Source organism: Arachis hypogaea, chromosome 16 (assembly GCF_003086295.3).
Source record: "Arachis hypogaea cultivar Tifrunner chromosome 16, arahy.Tifrunner.gnm2.J5K5, whole genome shotgun sequence".
In the NCBI taxonomy this organism is placed as follows: Eukaryota; Viridiplantae; Streptophyta; class Magnoliopsida; order Fabales; family Fabaceae; genus Arachis; species Arachis hypogaea.
This window is the reverse complement of record NC_092051.1, coordinates 126402723-126424800: the sequence shown is the minus strand read 5'-3', so window position 1 is coordinate 126424800 and position 22078 is coordinate 126402723. Positions and strand designations below refer to the sequence as shown.

Genomic DNA, 22078 nt, shown 5'->3' with positions numbered 1-22078 from the left:
ACACTATACAAAACAAATGATTTTGTTATAAAATTAAAAATATTAGAGGTATATATATTTTGACACAACATAACAAACTTTAAAATAAGGGTCGCTTTAGTTTTGCTAATTGCATGTCTTTATATATAGAACTCATACATACAATTATTATTATTATTATTATTATTATTATTATTATTATTATTATTATTATTATTATTATTATTATTATTATTATTATTATTATTATCATTATTAGCAGCAGCAGCAGCAGCAAATAACGTAGAAAAAAAAACTATCTAATCATAACTGCCACATAAGAAATTTAACCACTGATCGAAAAAAAATAAATAAGAAATTGAACTTGTATACTGAATGGTTATCCATATATATATATATATTATTGAATTATTAGAATACTTTAGTTCAATTGTAAGGGAAATAAATCAAATTTGAATAGATACCAAAAAAAAAAAAATTCAAATTTGAACTCTAAAAGCTTGGGTATAATGATATTTATTATGAAATTAATATGAAGCCAAGATACATGGAGATGGAGAACTAGAAACTTAATCAATAAGCTCCAAGCAACTTAGTCCAGCAAAGTAGGAAAAAATAAATAAGTATATATGTCACAATATTCAACCATATACTTGTTGAGCCACAGCCCATAGATCAATTATTAATGAGAACATATGTGAATGCTAGCTGGCACAAGAAAGAGTCATTAGAATCATTCTCAAATGTTGGTATGTATGGTTTAATCACAATTGATTACAAAAGTAAATATTGTTTACGTGAGTGTCTCATGGCCCTATTATTATAATGAAAAAGTACAGAGAAGCAATACATATAACAAATAATACGAATAATAAATTAAAAAAAATAAAATTAAAATTAAAATTTAAAATTTTAATTAATTAATTATTATTAAATTTTAAAATTTTAAAAATTAGAATTAATATCTAAACACATTCAGATTACATACAGTTACTATGTGAGTTTTCATCATGTTTCCGTGTTTTATTCGTCACTCCGATTCACGACAATAGGACCGCCGATGCTGCAGCTGTTGTCACGTGGTAACTAGAGCGATGTCGTGGATGCTATCCTAACATCATTAACGTATTTTGGGTTGAAAGCTTGATTTTTGTAATGTTGATGGGTTCTCAATGGGTGAAAGAAGTTTTAATGTTCTATCCTTCTACATGAGTGATCATTCTACTCATTTAGATGTAAATTTATGCGTTATAAAGGGTCAACAATCCAACAAAGTATGCATTGGAAGTTTGATTTTACATGCAAATTTTATTTTTCGTATAAATAAAATGTTTATTTTTAATGCAAATCGATTATTCTATTATATTTTATCCGTATAATAAGGCTCACCATAATAACTTTGAATTCTAAGTTCTTGCACTTTTAACAAGGTGTAATATAATCCTATACACAATAATTCATGTTAATATAGAATCTGAATTACATTGTTCACATTGAAAATAACAAAACATAAACCCAACAGTAATAGATATACATCCAAAAAAAAAAAAAAAAAAATCCGACAAACATTTATATAAGACCAAGCAACCTTTTTATTTCAAATCATATGAACATATGAAGAACTTCAATGTCTTATTATATGTTGCAACTAGCAACCATTCTTCAAAATATATTAATTAGTGAGGTGTATAAAAAATCTTTTTAAATTTTAGATAATAATTATATTTATTCATCTCTTATTAGATAAATTCGTACATTGTAAATTACAAATAAATAAAAATTTAGGTTATTTTCATCCTTAAGTGGATGATTATTATTTCAAAATATTATTAGTATTTTATTTAGTTTGCTTCTTATTACATGCATATGCTCTATACGTGTTTTTTTTGTTATATGGTTTGGATTAAATTTAGTTTAATGTTGATTGAATTTAAGTTAGATTTAAGTTATGGCATTTAGATATAAGTAATTAAGATTGAAGACTTTATGAAAAACTTTAAAGGCATCGGGCCTATTATCACAAACATGTTACTAACTCGCTAAATTCTACGTAATTAGGTCATTTACATTGAATGTAAATGTATCAATTATAAAACATATGCCTCTATTATTCTAAATATCTAATAAATAGAAAATTTAATGCGCATGATAGAAGTTGTGGTCAACCCATAATATGTTGGATGTTCATTTTACTATGTATGTGGATGATTATTTTTATTCTTAGGTAAATGTTTAATTTATTGGATTTTGATTTAAGTATTTAACAATTAAAATATGCCGGATGTTCAATTCACTAGGTATGTGGATAGTTATTTTAATTCTTATGCAAATGGTTATTTAATTAGATTGGGTTTAAGGAGATACAATTAGAATATGCTGGATATTCAATTCATTAGGTATGCGGATGGTCACTTTTATCATTAAGTAGATGGCTATTTGATTAGATTGGATCTATCTCAAATTTTTCTGATTTTGCAACAACAGAATCACAGTAGTTCAAAAAAGAACGAAACATTTATATGTTTATGACTAGAAAACATAATCCGGTGTCTTATAAATAAACTCTAATTATTCAACAAACAAATAATGTCAACCATCCGTATACATGGTAAACTAAACATCCATCTTATTTCGAATAGATAAAGTAGTATAGCATCATCCATATAAAGTGGTCTAAAAGATGAACAAATATCCACTAGTTCAGCAAAATTTAAGTATAGGAAAACAACATGAATTCAACAAATCCAAGTAACATCTCAATCAAACATCCTTTGTAAGTACTTGAGATCTAGATTCGCAAAGAATATCAGTTCAACAAATGCCAAGCTGAACTATACCTTTTTTTAAAAAAAAAAATCCCAAGCCAAAGTGAGAAACATATAAAATTATGTTAATTCTAGCACAACTAAAATAAGATTTCACCAATAATTTAAATAACTTACAATCCACATAATAAATTAAGCACAAGATCAAGTACGTAACCAAAACAAACATTCATTTTTTTTTTGAAGAAAACCAACTAACCATATACATAGTAAACTAAACATCTATTTTATTTCGAGTAAGTAAAGTAATATATATAGTATTAGTCATATACATTATTGGTTTAAAAAATGAACAAGCATCCACTAATTTAACAAATTTAAGTATAGGAGAACAACATGAATTCAATAAATTCAAATAACATCTCAATCCAAGATCCTTCGTTAAGTACCTGAGTTCTAGATTCACAAAAAATATCAATTCAATAACTGCCAATAAGCTAAGCTGTACCTTTTCTTTTTAAAAAAAAATTCAATAAGAGAAAAGAATACAAAAAGAAAAAAAAAGCTACATACATTGAAAAATCATACAGGGAATAAAATACCATAAATAAACATAGAAGGAGAAAAATAAAGCTAATAGAAAGATACATGTATTATTGAAAAGCATAATTGTTAGAGCCATATAGAGATCAGATAATCATCTTATTCATGCTAATTAAGCCCCTCTATTTGAAAAAGTATAAAAGATAGTAACACTTCATTAAGCAGATATTCTCAACAATAAAATCTTTTCATGTCATAATTTTGTCACAAAACATATAGCATCTAATGTATTTAACTGGATATAAAATCTTCAAAACTCTAGAAATCTCAACAAGTTATTGATGAAAGTTGCATTGCACATCTAAATTTGTAGAAAATATGAATCCAAACATTAACTACTATATATAGTTTTTAAGCCATCTAAACTGTGAACTATCATACACTGTCTCATTAATATGAATGCCGAACCTAAGTTTAATAGGTTGAATCACTTGTAGCAAGTTTGGCCTTTTATTTTAAAATATACTTTTGTATTTTTCACTAACCAAAATAAAGAAAATAGTGCCTTCACCATTCAAAACTCCATCTCCATACAAAACCATCAAACACTTACAACACACCCATTTTATTGCAAAATAACCGAGGGTAATTATTCAAATATATAAACATCTATTTCGAACCACTAGCTATCAACTAACCTATTAAAGTTAAATGTTGCTAAAGAACCTGCGCGTTACCTTGTCAAAGATGTTGATGCTGTTAGGCCACCGTGGGGAGCTCTCGACCATCAGGGAGACTTCGAGGAGGAATCAAGCGAGAGAACATAAGATGAGAAGACACCACATCTAACTCAAAACCTTGAGGTGTCAAGTTAATGGGTCTCTCATCTTATAAACTCCTCGCTCTTTCTTACTTTCTTTGATGTGGGACTAACTTCATGCACTCCTCACACTTGCAACATTAACAATCTCCCCCTCAAGTGTGAGTCTCCACATCAAGCATCAACTCTCCCTCTTTCTAGCTCCTCCGCCACGAGTATTCATCCATCATACCGCCGCAAAACACCGTGGGATACACTGTCCAGACCACCTTTGTCGGAAAGACTTTCGATGCTTCACCTTGAATACTCCTTAATTATCGGCTCTGATACCACTTGTTAGGCCACCGTGGGGAGCTCTCGACCATCGGGGAGACTTCGGAGAAGAATCAAGCGAGAGAACATTAGATGAGAAGACACCACATCCAACTCAAAACCTTAAGGTGTCAAGTTAATGGGTCTCTCATCTTATATAAAATCCTCACTCTTCCTTGCTTTCTTTGATGTGAGACTAACTTCATGCACTCCTCACACTTGCAACATTAATAGATGCAGTTGGCGGTGACGGCGGTGTTCCGACGCCGGTGATAGTGGCTAGAGTGTGAAGCAGCAACGGCGAGAAGAAGGAGTACGACAATGAGGGTATAGCCAGGAGAGAGACTGCGATGCCAGTGATGGTGGCTGATGTGTGAAGCAGCGATGGCGAGAAGAAGGAGTGCGGCGGTGAAAGGGAACGGTGACGGAGAGTGCGACGCCAGTAAGGGTGGCTTGTGATTGAGGCAGCGACGGCGAGAAGAAACTCGATAGTGATGATAGTGTTCGGTGAGGGGGCTGGTAGGGTGAAACAACGACGGTGCTGAGAAGGGTTAGGGGAGAAGTTGGTACGATGGTAATTGAGTATGTAGTGGATGGTTAAAATTTTTAAAGTAAGAATAGGATTTTTGTTGGAAAATTTGGGTGGGGTATTGTAAAACCGGTTAATTAACGGCTAATTAACCCATAAATGAGAATTTATTCTAGAAAGCCAAAAATGTGATTTTTATGGCTAAAGATGATAGAGGAGATTGAGACGAGAATTTTGGTACCAATTTTATAGAAATCGGACCAAGATTGGACCGAACGGGCCAAACCGGATCAACCGGACCCAAAGTGGACCCTTGGCCCAACTAAACTAAACCAAACCCTAGTTTTCAGTACTCTCTCTCCTCATTTGTTACACACACACGCTGAAATGGAGTGAGGGAGGGGAAGAACACTCTCTCAAACTTCTATCTCTCACTTGATCTTCAAACCACCATAACTTTTGATCTAGAGCTCCGATTGCCGCACCGTTTGCGGCCACGCGTTCATCGCGGAGAGCTCTACAAAACTCATACAACCAATCTTGAGATAAGCTATGTTTTGCTCTTTGAAATTCCAGCCCTTGTTTTCGAGTTTCATGGGTGAAATGTTGAGATTTTGGGCTCTTTGATGTTATAGGGCCCAACTCTCTTGAAGGAGAAGGTTAATTTTGTCTCCTTGGACCTTGAGTATGGTAAGATTCTCAATCCTAGTATAATTTGTTGTTCTATGATGATTGGGTATTGAGATGTTGTGTATGGGTATGATGATTGTGGCTTAGGTTGTGTATATGTGAATATTGGAGCTTGATTGGTGACTTTGGAAAGCTTGAAAAGGGAGTTTTGTGTGATAAAATCTGTTCTTGGAGGTGTTGAGACCTTGAGAGCTTGAGGAAAAGTGATTTGGAAGTGCTCCGGTTGAGCTTGGGAAATCGGCTAAGGTATGGTCTTGGTTTCTCGTATCTAATATGTAATGTGGTAGGAAATACTTAGGCTAGAGGCCCTAAGATAGGCATTGAATTGATGATGTTGTTGAATGGTTGAGATATATGATGTGATCATATATGTGACTATGAATATTGATGCCTTGATTGTGTGATATATGAGAAAATGCATGTTGTGATATAAGCTTGATGAATGATTGAGGTTGAATTGGTGGGTGGTACCATATTGATGGTGAGTATGATGATGAGTATGTATAATGATGTTTGATTGGAAATGGTATTATTGGAAATTGGGATGAGGAAGGATGTATGACATGATATTGTGTTTGTCCTTTAGCCATTTAACTGAGAAGTGTTAAAATGGTTGGATGGTGGTTTTGGAAATTTTGGTAAAGTGTCAATGTGTGAGTTGAGAATGGCTTGATGTTGATTTTGGTACATTTTGATTGATTTCGAAAAAGGCGAAATTAGCATGTTTTGGTTGATTTTGAAAAGAGTTGAAAATGGTTTGTTTTGAAAATGGCACCTTGTGGTTTTGTATGAAAACATGGTTTTCGGGCATGTTTTGATGGGACATAACTTGGACTACGGATCCCCGTTTTGTACCAAACTTATTTAGAAATGAAATTGGATCCGGGATGTCCACGCCGCTGGAAGAACGGGTTGAAAACGATTTAAAATGAGAAAGTTATGTCCGTCGGAAGATTGGGGGTTGAATCTGGGAATTCTGCAGCTTTTAACTTAGAAAATTTTTAGCATAATGACCCTCTGCGCGTAGGCGCACTTGGCGCGTACGTGCCGTTCTTCAAGAAAGCACCATCTACGCGTGTGCGTGGTGTGCACGGGCGCGTCGATGCGTTGCACCAAATGCCCAGCTATTTTTCCGAGAGTTGTGCCAGAATTGTGCCAGTTTTGTGCCTGGGGCGCAAGAGCACCCACGCGTACGCGTGACTGACGCGTGCGCATCGTTTGGCTATTTGTCAACCCGCGCGTCCGCGCGTATGACGCTTGTGCGTCGATGAGTTTTGTGGCCATCCACGCGTGCGCGTACGCGTGGCCCTGTTTTCATCCCAAAGTTGATTTTTGAGTTTTAAAAGCCAAATTTCATATATACTTCTAAGCCTCCGATCTCACCACTTATGTCTTAAATCATTATAATATGCCTAGCAATGAGACAAGGAGCTAGTGAATGTGGTAACTTGCGAATGAAGCAAGGGAAAAATGAATGATCAATGAGGATCAAAGATGATTATGTGAGATGCGGAGGATGGCGGTGGAAGTCCTTGTTATGTCATGGGCCGAAGGGCCGTAATTGTTAATGAATTGGCTGGTTATGGATTTAATCGTGAGCCGGATGGCTAGATCATTGCCTTGTTACGACGGAGCCATGATTATGGCTAAGTATAAACGCATATATGCTATTGAATGAATTGTGAATGTTTGCGCTTCCACTATCGGAGATGAGGGTTTCCCTGGGAGGAAGCAGTGGCTAGCCACCACGTGCTCCAGGTTGAGACTCGAAGCTCTTTTGACCCTATGTCGTCAAGGTGGCTGAGCACTGTGAAAGCCCCGGATGAGCTCACCCCCATAAATATTCACCAGTGATGGTGATGAATATGGATCATGATTATGATCACGATTTGTTGAGTATAACTCGAGTTGGGGAGACACGACAGAGGGACAGTCCAATGGTTAGCTACCAGGACTTGTCGGGTTGGATCTATAACCGACAGATGATATCATCAGCCACTAGGGACATGCATTCATCATATGCATACTATATGAATTGTTTGAGATTGCCTATTTGAATGCATATTACTTGCTAATTGTCTAAATGCCTTATCTGTTCCTATTTGTATATCTCTTGTTTGATTTAGTTGTGTTTGCTACATTATACTCCTGCTGGTGGTTGGGAGGTCTGAAGGAATTGGAAAGGGAAGTATTAGTTAGACAGAAGGATCTTTAGTCAGTTGCCACTTATGGTTTAGCTTGTTTATAAGCTTTGATATTATCTGGAGGAAGTCCTAGGATTGCCTTCGGCTTTCCTCTATTATTACATGTTATATATGGGGAACTGTTACCATGCTGGAGACCTCTGATTCTCACCCATGCGGATTTTGTGGTTTTCAGATGCAGGACGCGAGGCTTCTCGTTGAGGCATGCTGGAGACTTTCGGATTAACGAAGATCCTTTGTTCTTGGGGGCTCTGTTTTGGTTTATATGTTTTGCGTAGATACTTTTATCTCCATTGAATAATACAAACTGTGATGACTCCTCTTAGAGGGGATTTTGGAGACTAAGTTCTCTGTTTTTGTGTCCTTTTGGGTTTTCTTTGGGGTTTCCTTATTTTATTATATGTATATATTGCTATGCTCGGACCGGTTATCTTCGCATCCGGATTTGAGTTTTGATATTCCCGTTTTTGACACTCTTTTGTATATATACAATCTCGCGTTAGCTTATCCCTGTTCGTTACGTTATCGATCGGAGTGTTGCGCTTTCGAGTTACGATTTTTGTTTACCCCTTTTTCTACAAAGGCTCCTAGTTATAATCAATTATTCATACTACTATACGTACTAAATTTTAATTCTAGAGGTCGTAATACCTTGCCATCTCGAAATTATGACTTAAGCATAAGACCCTGTATGGTAAGGTGTTACAGGTATTTTTTTTTTACCTTTGGTGGGCCAAGATTGCAGCCCGTTGTTCACGTTATTATCAAATGGAAACTACAAGATTCATACTGTTCTTACAAACCTTGTTTTTCATTTTTTTCCCTATGTTATTTAACCTGATAAGTCAAAAATTAATTTGTATAAAGAGTTACCATTCTGGAAAGCGATGTCAAATGAATCCGAGTTTGACATAACAAATTTGCATTATGCACCAATGATGCTTCCTCTTGGTGTCATTTTGCCTCATCAAACCATAAGAGTCAATTAGCTTCTGCCTCATCTGCTTGATAAGTTCCTTTTTATTATTCCTTTTTTTCTACACTTTTTTAAACCTATTAGAAAAACACAAGGCATATTTCAATGTGTTGAAATCTTTATCAATTATTTTACATGATAATTTGCATATTGAAACACTTTTTAGAGGCAAAGTTTGCACTAAAATAAAAGAAGCAGTATTTCGTTTTACAAAACAACTTGCACAAATGGCCAATGAGATCTTTGGAGATCTCAAAGAAATAGTTGAAAAGGATGCTATAGAGACTGTAATAACAGATGGAGTCCATCCTTTAACAAGCTATATGATTAATTTCGTGAGGGTTTTATATGAGTAAGTTAATATTTTGGCATTCTGATAACTGATCCCAATAAGTTTATCCTATTATCAAATTGTTAATATTTGATAGCAATCTTAATTTGACAGTTGATAAATGTTGTTTACTACTATATATTTTTTCTTCTATAGTTACACTTTCTAAAATTTTCATTACTATTAAATATATGACTTATATCTATCTATAAGGGAGTTATGCAAACCAATACTTTATTTTGTAGTTAAGAGATATCACTTACTAAACATATAATTTTTATAAATTTTGCCAAGATCTTGTTGATGTGCACATATTTGACCTAATTAGAATTCTATAAATGTAGCAGCTACCGGTCCACCTTGAAGCAACTGTTATGAGAATTTGAAGGTGGAGACTATTCTTTGCAGCAGGCATCTGTAACTAAGCGAATAATGAAGGCTTTGGAATCCAAAATAGATTCGAAATCAAAGCAGTATAGAAACCCTGCATTTAAGCATATTTTTCTCATGAACAAGATTTAAGCATTTTTTTTTCTAATCCTCTTATATTTTAGCTCTGAAGCCAAGGATATATTAGGGAATGATTAGGTACGACTAGTGAAATTGTGCAGTACCATGCAATTCAATACATAAGAAATGCTTGGACAAAGGTATTGTTCTATTGACCCAATTCTGTGCATTATGTTTGAAATGTAGGAGTTGCAGAAGCAACAATTGTCGACAATCAGGTGCCTTCTTTTGTTTAGTTTTATTTTTTTGTATTAATTTGAATTTTCAATCATTTTTGTGTTTCTTTTCTCTGTGTAGATACCACTGATTGGCCCTAATTCAGTAGTTGGAAGAGCCTTGGTGGTTCATAAGCTTGAGGATGAGCTTGGAAAAGGTTAGCATTTCCTTGTAAACAGTATATGAATGTGCATTTTTTTGTTTTATATGTTGCCATGTCACGGTGGACTTACATCATAAGTTCCTTGCTTGCTCACAACTAGAGCATTATTTACTTTAGTCTAATTTGCATTTTACTTTACTTATGCTTTTGAAGGTGGGAAGGAGCTCAACTTGAGCATTGGAAATGCTGGTGGAAGATTGGCATGTGGTATGATTTTGATCACTGGAACTCAGCTTTTGATTCTTGTCCTTATTTGATTTTGTTGCTAATTCTGGCACTCATGCTAGCTCCCAAAGTTTGGGTCCGAGGTTAGTTGTGATGTCAATTACTTTTAGTGGGATGCTTATATTTGCAATAATGCTTAGACTTCATTATGTACATTGTGTTTGAAGAAAGAGGTAAGGCAAATTCAACTTGTTAAAGAAATTCATGCAAAAGAAAAACACAGTTTAACATGGATTATGTATATTGCGTTTGAATTTTAGAATTGTTCTTGAAATTCATTCAATATTTGAATAGTGCATTGTTAGGAATGGTTACTGAAAGTGAATAGTACTAGTATGAACTGCTTTGCTTCAAGATAATATAAGAGTTTTACATTTTCTTATTATTCGTTCTCATTTTCTTCTGCCCTTGTATTTTTTTTACTCTTCCTTTCCTGGTATTAAGTGACATAGATGAATCGTTACACATTAACTTGAGGTTAGTGGTTGTATGATATAATCATTTGAAATCTTTCAGAAGGAAGCAGAAAGGCTCAAATTTTCATTTTGTGTGTTCTCTTCAACTGATTAAGCTGGTGGCAGTGGCAAAACCTTTAATGTTTCGAGCTTCAACTACCCTGAGACTAGGCTTATACCCTTTGATTTGCGTTACATCAAAGGTGAGTGAGTCAATTAGGATTTACCCTTTTGTTTATATGATCATAATTTTACTTATTTTCTTCTTCCTGTTCGTTTTTCAGTTTGAATTTTAGTAGATCAAAATTAAAATGTAATATAAAGTTGAAAGGTGACCTATATTTACAAGTTTAAATACTTTGGAATAACTTTTGCAGGAGTTGTCATTAGATTCTTCACAATATGTTTGTTCTGCTTTGGCTTCAGTAATAATGGGAATGGCTCCAGTATTAGGAAAGGTAACCTTCTAGATTGGGAAGTTCATAATCTATGTGATTTTTATCACTCTTTACCATTATGTACTTGGTTATCATATATTGCAATAATATAAATTTATTTTTATATTGTTTTTATTGTAACAGAGGAGTGCAACACAGTTGAAGCAATACCCACAAATCTCCATATCTTTGGCTGCTTCAGCCACTGCTGAATCTTGAAGACCAAGGAAGCCATCTTGAGTTGTGATCAGTGTCTAAGAATTACTAGTTTCACATACTATTTAGTATAGTTGATTGTTTTAGTATGGTTGAATAATACATTGAGGATTATAGTTGATGTATCAATACACTTTGTTTATATTTTGAATTATATTGACTTGCTTGTTTATTATAGTACTTTTCTTTTAGTTTGATAATACAATAAACATGTTTATTTTTTAAAATATTATAAATGTTCGAATATAAGTTAGATAAAAATTTGTATTCATTAAATTTATATTTATTTTGTATGAAAAAAGGTATATTTTACAATAAAAAAATCTTAAAAAATTCTGTTTTATCTTACTGACGGATTTACAAACGATTTTTTTTGTCTATATTCAGAGTTTGGAAATGCTTTCCCAAGGCTCCAATTACTGGCGAAAAATCTGTCAGAAAATATGATGCTAGTTATCGACGAAAAATCTGTCAAAAAATTGAACGGTTTAAGCAAAATGAAAGTGACGATTACCAAGAAAAAATCTGTCGGTAACGAAAAAAATCTATCGGTAAATTACCGACAGAAAATTTGACGGTTTTTTAGCAAAATGGGGGGTCATTACTGAGGAAAATTCTGTCGGTAACGGGAAAAATTTTGTCGGTAAATTACCGACAAAAAAATCTGTCGGTAAATAATTTTCGACGAGGCTTTTACAGAGGGACAAAATCTGTCGGTAACCAAAAATTCATCTGTGATGATGACCGAATCCATCTGTAAATCCATCTGTAATAAGTAATTTTCTAGTTGTGTATGTGTGGTTTACCCATGAAGAAAATGTCAATAGTCATAGACGAAGATAACTCTACTTGCATATATCAACTAAAAGAGAGATATATCAAAGGAGATAAAACAAAACATATTTCACCAAAACTCTTCTACTCTTATGATTTTCAACAGAGTGGTGATATAGACGTTCAACAAATTCGTTCCAATTATAATTTAAAAGATTTGTTTACTAATGCACTACATACTTCAACATTTGAGAAGCTAGTATATGAGATTGGGATGTGCCGACTAAGAGATATCAAGTGATGTAATTATCAGGGGAGTAATATGGGATGTACTATTTTCCTCAACCATGGTTTTTATCCCACTCTGAGTTTTTTCTGGTAAGATTTTTAACATATTACACTAGAGATATTCAAGGAAGAGTGTTATAAATATATTTGTTATGGATGCCCTAGACTATAACCATATTTTAAAATTCAAATAGATCGAGTCAGTTATAAATATAACTTAGCTGAGTCAGTTAGGAGTAGAAATTTGATGTTCTTTAGATAACACAATCATTAATAAAGTAATCTATTATTCTCTTTATTCTCTTTTCTCTTTCCTCTCCTTTCAAACTTTAATCTTTATTTTCATTAATATGAATTTATTAGTAGTTAAAAAAATAAAAGCGAAATACTCCTGTAACAAAACATGCAAAAAAAAAAAACTCCATTGGCTTGATCACCAACAGAGACCCCAAACTTATGAAGAGGCTATGATGTATCCATGTTGGTAAGAGGCTATCAAATCAGAACTTGCTGCCCTTGATGAAAACCAAACCTGGTCACTCACTATTTTACCAGCTGGCAAGCATGCAATCAGTTGAAAGTGAATTTTTAAGACCAAGCTTAAGGCTGATGGAAGTATTGAAAGGTGCAAAGCTCGACAGGTAACAAAAGGATTCACCCAAGTTCCAGGCCAGGACTATTTCGACACCTTTAGTCCCATTGTAAAAATGAACACATTGAGGATTCTTATAGCCATTGCAGCCGCCAAAGACTGGTTCGTCCACCAGTTGGATGTGAACACAACATTTTTACATGGAGACCTTGAAGAGGAAGTCTATTTGAAACTACCCCCTGGTTTGAACGTGTCTAATCCAAAGCTAATATGCAAATTAGAGATGTCACTCTATGGCTTAAAGTAAGCCAGCAAACAGTGGAACTCAAAATTAGCTTACACTTTGGTCCACTTTGGCTACACTCAGTCAAAACATGATTATAGTTTGTTCATGAAGGTTGCTGGTTCTGGATTCACAACTATGATATTCTATGTCGATGACTTGGTACTTACTGGAAACTGCTATAGAGAAATCACAGCTTTAAAGCAACATCTTTATGACCTCTTCAAAATCAAAGACATTGGAGAATTAAAGTTCTTTATCGGCTTTGAATTTGCTCGAAGCAAGAGAGAAATAGCAATGTATCAAAGAAAATATTGTCTAGACTAGCTTGAAGAATATGGCATGCTTGGATCTAAAAGTTGTTAAACTCCTATGAATTACACTTCTCATCTCTCTAAAGAATCTGGAGACCCAATGCCAAATGCTAGTGAATACAGAAGATTGCTAGAAAAACTCTTATACCTAACCAATACAAGATCCGAAATTAGCTTTGCCGTTAGAAAGCTAAGTCAGTTTCTTGATTGCCCCACTAGTAAACACTTTCAAGACGCTCTACGAGTCCTGAAGTATCTAAAATCTGTTGCTGCCCAAGGTCTTTTGTTCAAGACCGAATCAGATTTACAACTCATCGGCTTCTCAGATAGTGACTGGGCCACCTGCCCTGAGACAAGGAGATTCATATCCGGCTATTGTTTTTTCTTGTGTACTACGTTAATTACTTGGAAGAGTAAAAAACAGGTTACCGTTGCTCGCTCCTCTCCTGAAGCCAAGTATAGAGCCTTGGCTTCCTTGACATGTGAAGCTCAATGGATCATCTTCATCCTTCAAGATTTCAAAATTTCAATCCTCAGACCAACAACTATCTATTGTGACAGTCAATCTACATTGCATATTGCGCGCGGTCAATCCAGTGTTCCACAAATGTACCAAACATATAGAAGCTAATTGCCATATAATGCGCAACAAAGCTCAAGCACAAGTTATTAAGCTCCTTCCCATCTCCACATTATACCAAAATTGCTGATATCTTCACTAAAGTTCTCTCCCCTGCACCCTTTTCTTCTTGTCACTCCATGCTTGGCTTATATGGCCTTCATAAGCTCAACCTTGAGAGGAGGGGAGGGGGGAGAGGGGATGTGGAACCAACTTCATGCCTTTAGATTTCACCATTTTCTACTCACACTTCAAACTCTTCTACATAACTAACTTGCTGACATGGATAGAGTTAACTAAATAGTTATTTTAGTAACTTTAGCAACTGCTTATTGTATTTATGCCAAGTAGGATAGTTAGTTAGGACATTCACACTATATATAGGTAAACTTATAACATCAACAATTTGAGATTTACTAATCAAAATTTTCAATCTCTGTAATTCACATCAAGAATTTAAAGTTCAAAAACTCTCTTCTCCTATTCTTGAAGGTTTAGCGTTCATCCCTTATTGCTTATAGTATGAACCGATTTTTCACAAAAAAATTTAAATTTATTAGTATATAATTTCTTTCTTTCGTAATTTGTTTAAATTGAATATAAATTTTATGGGAATTCTTTTTTTTATCGAAGATTTTCATTCCCAAACTTATTGATCATTTTTAAATACGTGTATAAATATATATAATTTAATTTATTTTAAATATATATTATATTTATTTTAAATTTATTTTTTTTAAGCAAAGGATTACTTTAATTATATTGTCTTTAAAATTACCTTCTTCTTTTACCAATAAAGAAACATTCCAAAAAGAATCCTTTAAATGCATGTAAAATATGAGGATGATGAATTTGTTCAAATCCGATGATCCAATCGGTTAACATCCTTATGCAAAATTGCAATGCGTGAAGAGGGTGTGGAAAAATCGGCTGAGACACAGGCTTCACAAATTGCTCAAATATCATTATTATTGTTATTGATAAAGGGAAATCATTTCTCCTCGTTTTCTTTTCAATTAAGTATGCTATCTTACTATCTAGTGGTCAACGAAGGACATTCTACTTTTCAGACCGCACGAGAATGAATGTCCATGATATTTTTGAGGTTACGGCTTAATCGAGAGGACAATAATAATACAGTACCAAAGTTTGGATCACTTTCTTTCTTAAGTTTCATGATTGACGTCTTTGACAACAAGTTAGGCCCAGTACCCAATAGTTTAAGTTTTAACACAAATCGTCAAATCCTCTAAGCATACAGGGATGTGTGCACTTCGCTCTAAGTCTAACTGTGATATATATACAGAGAAAAAGATAAATAGCTCCTGACTTTTGTCTTGCGAATATTTTTGTTTTTGATCATTGAAAAATATTTTTAAGTTGTTGACTTTCACAAAATTTGGACGGATCAGTCCCTCCGTCCAAATGCCTCCGTTAGGGATTGATCTGTCCAAATGCCTTTTTCAGAGACTGATCCATCCAAATTTTATGAAGATCAGAAACTTAAAAATATTTTTCAATAGTCAGAAATAAAAATGTCCAAAGAATAAAAAATCAGGGACATATTTATCCTTTTCTCATATATATATATAACGACGAAAAAGTCTAGGGTCTACTTTTATTAAAGTATGATCAGTATTTAATTATAAAAAAATAAATAATTTTATATTATTAAAAATATTAATAATAATTAATTAATAATTATAAATTATAAAATCTGTTAGTTTTTTAACATTTTTCTATATATGATTTATCTTATTTATGTTTTAACGATATATATTAAGATTATAAATTAAAATAATTTTTATTATAAATATAAAAATTTAAATTTTTAATATATTTATTTTTAAAAATTTAAAAATTAGTAAAATTTATTATTTTTTATTAATATTTTTAATTATCAATCTAATTCTTTTAATTTAATAATTTAATAATATATTTTTAATTTATTCTTTAAATATAATTGATTAACTACTGATTTAAAATAATAAATTTTATTAGTTTTTAATATTTTTATTTTGTATTTATTAAAAATATTTAAAAAATTTAATAATAATAATCTTATCGTATATTTTTAAAAATATATATGTATATCAGACTTATTAATTAAAACTAAAGATTCGTAATATTTATCATTTTAATAATTTGTATGAATAGCAAAGAACTGTAGATTGATAGTGTTTTCAATTTTTTATGACTAATATATTTAACACAAATTAAAAATAACTCGTAAAAGTAACATATTAATTGCTAATAGAGTTATTGTTGACAAGTCTTTTGTAATTGGATAATAAACTCAACCTAAGAGATTAACATAATGGCTTAAAATAGTTTGGTAACCATATGTTCTGAAGTTCTAGAATCTAGATATACGTGGATGAGATAAATCCCAAACTCACATGATAGTTATTATTGGAGTGATTGGAGAGGAACGAAAGAAGATGGAATAGATTTCAAGAATTAAATAAATTTAAGCTGGTGGAATGGTTAATACATTTATCTGTTTAAGTCGGAATTTAAATTTTATTTTAGTTATGTAACAATTTATTAATTAATAACAAATTTTTAAATAAAATTTTAATTTGTGATAAATTAATTTAAATAATATTATATATTTAAATATTTTTATTAATTAAATTTAATTAAATTTATTTAATATTAATAAAAATTAATTATAAATAATATTACTTTAAATTTTATTATTTAATTTAGTTAGCCTTAATTTATAAAAAAAATTAAATATATAAATATATTATTCAATTAATTTTCGAATTGTCATATTAAGAGATACCATAAAAAAAATTTTCAAGAATAACAATTATGAACTTAAGTTTTTCTTAAAAATATATTTTTCCGGTTAATGATAAATATTAAAGCACAATATACCCAACCTTAATATATAAAATTAAAGTAGTGAAGAGTGATCCAGTTAGAATATATAGATGGTATAAAAGGTTGGGGATCCAGTCAAAGTGTCAAATGGCACCCGCACAATAATCCAAGGTCTCACCTCAATCCACGACGATGACAACGGCCACTACCACATTAATATACATTTTCTGTTTTAGAATTGAATGAGATACTACTGTTTCTCTTTTCCCACTAAAATAATAATAATAATTTATTAATTTTCCTAGGACTGAAGCTGGACCAACACCAACCACCAGAGGTAATTACAAGATAAGATTCATTTTCGGGGAAGACGATTCCTCTCAATTTTTTTTAATTAATATTGTTAAATGTGGTTTGTTATATAATATTTTCTCATTTTACTTAAAGAATATATAATAAAATATTATACCTACGAATTGAGAACAAAAAGTATTGAAAAGAACCATTTCCTTCAATCCGGTACTTGAATTTGAATCCTCCAATAATTAATATTTAAACATATTTGGTTGTTAAGTTTTATAATTATGGATCAAGTTAATTTTTTTGTCATAATTTAATTAATAGAATACTTATATATACAATTGCCTAGTGACTAGTTAACATTGTACTATAAGTGCATGACTTAATTCAATCCTCAATATAATGAGATTAAATTGAGGGATCAAATTAACTCTCTTAATAAGAAGCTAAATAGAGTTCAACACTTTTAGCGTGATGAACTAACTATTAAACTGATAATGGTAGCTATCTATACACATAAGTGTACTGTTACTGTATAAGTGTTCTGATTTTAATAAATTTTGGTATAGAAGACTAGATGATCTTCACTATATCGTATTGTGATTTAATAGTGAGATGGAATGATGGATAAATATATTATAAGAAAATTATTAACAATATCATTTTTCTTAAATTGTCATTAATGTCATTTCATCTTATAAAATATAAATATAAGTAAATGTTAATTTGATATTTAGTTTTTCACTATTGTATAAAGTGAAATATTCTTTGTGAACTATCTAATAAATAAAAGATGGACTTTGTTAGGTAAATAATAGTTTTTGTGAATAATATGAATAATAGGCTTTAAAATTTGTTCAATAAAATAAAAACATACTAAATCCTTAAATTACTCACTTAAATTTTAATATTAAGATAACTATCCACATACTTAGTAAATTGAATATCTAATATATATCTATTGTTCTCATTGTTTAATATTTTTATTGTATACTTATACTTTTCTATAAAAGATATAAATAAATCATTTTTTTTATTATAAACTCCTAAATTTAACACTTTATCTTTAGGTATAAAATTTAATTTTGATATATTATTAACACACAAAAAATCAATACAGATATCTGATAATATGTTATTATAACAATAAAATTAATAATTTTTGAAACTAAGAAATATTATAAATATTTGAATTTTCATTTTATAATTATGTAAAATTTTTACGTTATGAATATTAAAATTATTTTGGTACGTACTTTGAACGGAAGAGATTTATGTTAACTGTTAAGCTACTCTACATGAATATTTATAGTTTTCTACTATTCAAAAAGGTGTTGCTGAAATTCCCACTTTATCCTGAATGATGCCCATAATGATTCTACTTTATGGGGCCTTGAATGACACTTGTGACCATCTTATCTCAAGAACGATGATGTCAGTCACCAGCCGCCGCCATTACACAACATTAAGCAGTATAGCACACTATGCCAAATGGCTTTCTTTCTATAATTAATATTAATCGCATATATATTTGATATTTTTATGTAAAGGAATAAAAATTAGAATATAAAATTAATATTATATCGTTCAATTATTTTTTTGATTAATTTATATCATTCAATTATTATTTCTTATCTTTTTATTGATATTATGACTCTTAAAAAATTAAGAATTTATTTTAAAAATACGTATAATAAACAAATATATTATATTTTTGAAATATTAAAAATAATTCTCAATTATTTGTAGCATTAAAAAAATAATTATTTTATAATATTTGAATACAATATTTTTTATATAATATATTAAAAATATAATTTCTTAAAATAAATGGTGACTAAAAATAGTTATTTTTATTAATATATCACTACATATATATTGTTTTTATTTTAGCAATATTTTAAAATTAAATTTAAAAAAAAAAGTTGAGTATTATCAACACCAAACACAAAATTGATGTGTATATAGTTGTTATTTTGTTATTCATTCTCTCTTTTATACAAATGGAGCCCACTTCATGGAAAATTTTGAAGTTGATCCTTCTTCTCATTCATTCATGCCCCCTTCCCCTCTTGGCCTAATCTCTTTCTCCACATGGCGACAAATTCCGTCAACCATAAAATCCCCCTCACTTCTCACCTCCCCAAAAATTTCAATCCTCTCTTCTTCCCTTTTCCTAGACTTTAGTTTGCTACACCAAACTTCTCTCTCCCTTCTGTTATTCTTATTATTCCTCACCAAGCCTATAACAAATATTTTGTTACACCAAATTATTAGGCTCTCAAAAATGGGATCACCGGAATCAAATTTGCCACCAGGTTTTAGGTTCCATCCAACCGATGAAGAACTCATTCTTCACTACCTTAGGAAGAAGGTAGCATCCATACCCTTACCTGTTTCCATCATCGCTGAGGTTGATATCTACAAATTGGATCCATGGGAATTACCAGGTATAATATATATATATAATAGCATTTTTTTTTTGTTTCAATTCTTGTTAGTAAGTATTTTGTGTTTGTTATGAGGATAAGATTGTGCCATGTCGTGTCATAATATAATCAATGACGCAACGTATCATTGATTTTTATTGTATATTATAGCATACAGTGTTGTGATGTGGAAGCTTATTATTATTGGTTTGTTGTGGTTTCTTTATCACCAGCTAAGGCTGCGTTTGGTGAGAAAGAATGGTACTTCTTCAGTCCAAGAGACCGGAAGTACCCAAACGGTGCGAGGCCAAACAGGGCAGCTGCTTCAGGGTATTGGAAGGCTACGGGTACCGACAAGACCATAGTGGTGTCGCCGGCGGCCACAGTTACACGTAGAGTAGGCCAAGAGAGCAGCGTTGGTGTCAAGAAGGCTCTTGTTTTCTACAAAGGAAGGCCTCCAAAGGGTGTTAAAACCAATTGGATCATGCACGAATATCGTCTTGTAGACAACAATAGACCCATTAAGCTCAAAGATACCTCCATGAGAGTAAGTTTACTAACTACCCTTCCTCTTGATATTTTTTTTTACAAACAGGTGATTCGAATCCGAAACCTCTTAAGTGAGTATAGAGAGATCATGCCATTTGAGCTATAACTGATTTGCCCAATTTGCTAATTCATGTGCCTTTGTGCAGTTGGATGACTGGGTTCTGTGCCGGATTTATAAGAAGTCGAAATTCTCAGTATCTTCACCGGAGGAATCACCGTCGAGTGAAGTTCAGGCTGCAGAAGAAAATGGTTTATTCAAGAACACCATTTTGAAGAGTCCAATTCCAACACTGTCGCCGTCGCCACCGCCGCCGCTGCCGCCGCAGCCACTTCTCTCTCAAAAATCTGTGTCATTCTCAAACCTCTTAGATGCCATGGACTACTCCATGCTCAGCACCATCTTATCTGAGAACAATAACAACAGCACCCTTGATCAGGAACAATACTCCCAGATCAACACCAACCAATTGAACCATTCATCGAACATGGAGAACACTAGTAACAGCAACATGATGCTGATGAGGTCAAAGCGCCAGATAGACGAGGAAACAACAACGGTGTTGCACCCATCAAAGAAGTTCCATCACCAACTTATGGGCTCTTCTTCTTGCAGCTTCCCTAATAACATTAACAACACAAACACTGCACAATACGAGAACCCGCAATGGAACTACCTTGTCAAGCAATCCTTCTTGAACCAGCACTTACTTCTCGCTCCTCATCTTCGATTTCAAGGATAAATTGCAGACAAGACCAAAATAAGAAAAAGAAAACAAAAATTGAAATTAGGAAAAGATATTTGAAATATCGAATCCACAAGTTGAGCCCACCGATTTGGTCATTATTAGTACACAGAAAATTACAAAAGGTACCGGTTTTTTTTCTTTTTAATTTATTTTTTGTTTTGTTTAGTTCGTGCTTGATAAATGAAATTAGAGATTATTGTTAGATGATTATTGATGAACCGGAATCAAAAAGAAAGGAAGAAGATTCCGTCATTCAAAGAAAAATATCCTAGCTAGTCTCTTAATTTTGTGACAAATCAGAAGCAAATTCATGTACAAAATGTTAATTATATTTGTACGTGGTGTTACGTTAGTTGTTGGGTTTGGCAGGTTAGCTTTATTGATATTGATAGATAAATATACTCTTTGTAGATAAAGGTATTGTTCTGATTTTGTGATCATATATTTATATATTTTTCAATTTTCATTCTTTTCCGGGAAAAAAGTTTACGGTAGCTATGAATTTTCTTTTGGATTTGGATTGTTACCACCGTTTGCCATTTTCAGCAAAGCATTATGCTCAATGGTGCATGAACCTTTTATCGGATATCTTTCATTATATTCTGGCCGTTATTGTTCACGCGTTTGAAACCATGACATGCTTCATGCTTCATTCAATTCATGTTGTCATGTGATACGTAACGCTTGCCACTCATTTATTTTATTTATTAATTATATTAAAATGACAAAAATGAACATAAACGTTTCAGTACTGCTTTTAAGGTGAAAAGAAAAATCCTCCACCATTCTAAAATTTAATAAGAAAAGTTTTTTATTTTTTTTTATATTTTTAACACAAATTTAAGTTTCATACAATTAATCATGTATTAGCAAATTATAAATATAATTAATTTTCAAATTCACTTATTGAAAAGTCATCTAAATGCATAACTCTAATTGAATGACGGTATAAAACTCAACGCATTAAAATTAAAATTCTTT

At 32.0% G+C, this 22078-nt stretch overlaps 2 protein-coding genes and 1 long non-coding RNA gene across 4 annotated transcripts; all 3 read left to right on the top strand.

Annotated features, from left to right (window-relative positions):
* The first annotated feature begins 8723 nt into the window (after window positions 1–8723).
* LOC112759039 (uncharacterized) lies at window positions 8724–11548 on the top strand. Of its 2 annotated transcripts, XR_011873677.1 has the most exons (8): window positions 8724–9170; window positions 9497–9737; window positions 9846–9877; window positions 9957–10032; window positions 10192–10245; window positions 10780–10921; window positions 11096–11176; window positions 11300–11548. It is a non-coding gene; the product is annotated as an uncharacterized lncRNA (long non-coding RNA). The 2 variants fall into 2 exon arrangements; XR_003814626.2 differs by having other exon boundaries at window positions 9497–10032.
* A 2132-nt stretch (window positions 11549–13680) lies between these two features.
* On the top strand, window positions 13681–14253 carry LOC114925507 (secreted RxLR effector protein 161-like). Its single transcript, XM_029293867.1, has one exon. The coding sequence runs from the start codon at window positions 13681–13683 to the stop codon at window positions 14251–14253; it is 573 nt and encodes a 190-aa protein (XP_029149700.1).
* A 5118-nt stretch (window positions 14254–19371) lies between these two features.
* On the top strand, window positions 19372–21566 carry LOC112754912 (NAC transcription factor 47). Its single transcript, XM_025802734.3, has 3 exons — window positions 19372–19823; window positions 20036–20349; window positions 20498–21566. Exons 1-3 carry the CDS (start codon window positions 19391–19393, stop codon window positions 21089–21091), a joined length of 1341 nt encoding a protein of 446 aa, XP_025658519.2. The 5' UTR covers window positions 19372–19390; the 3' UTR covers window positions 21092–21566.
* The last annotated feature ends 512 nt before the right edge of the window (window positions 21567–22078 follow it).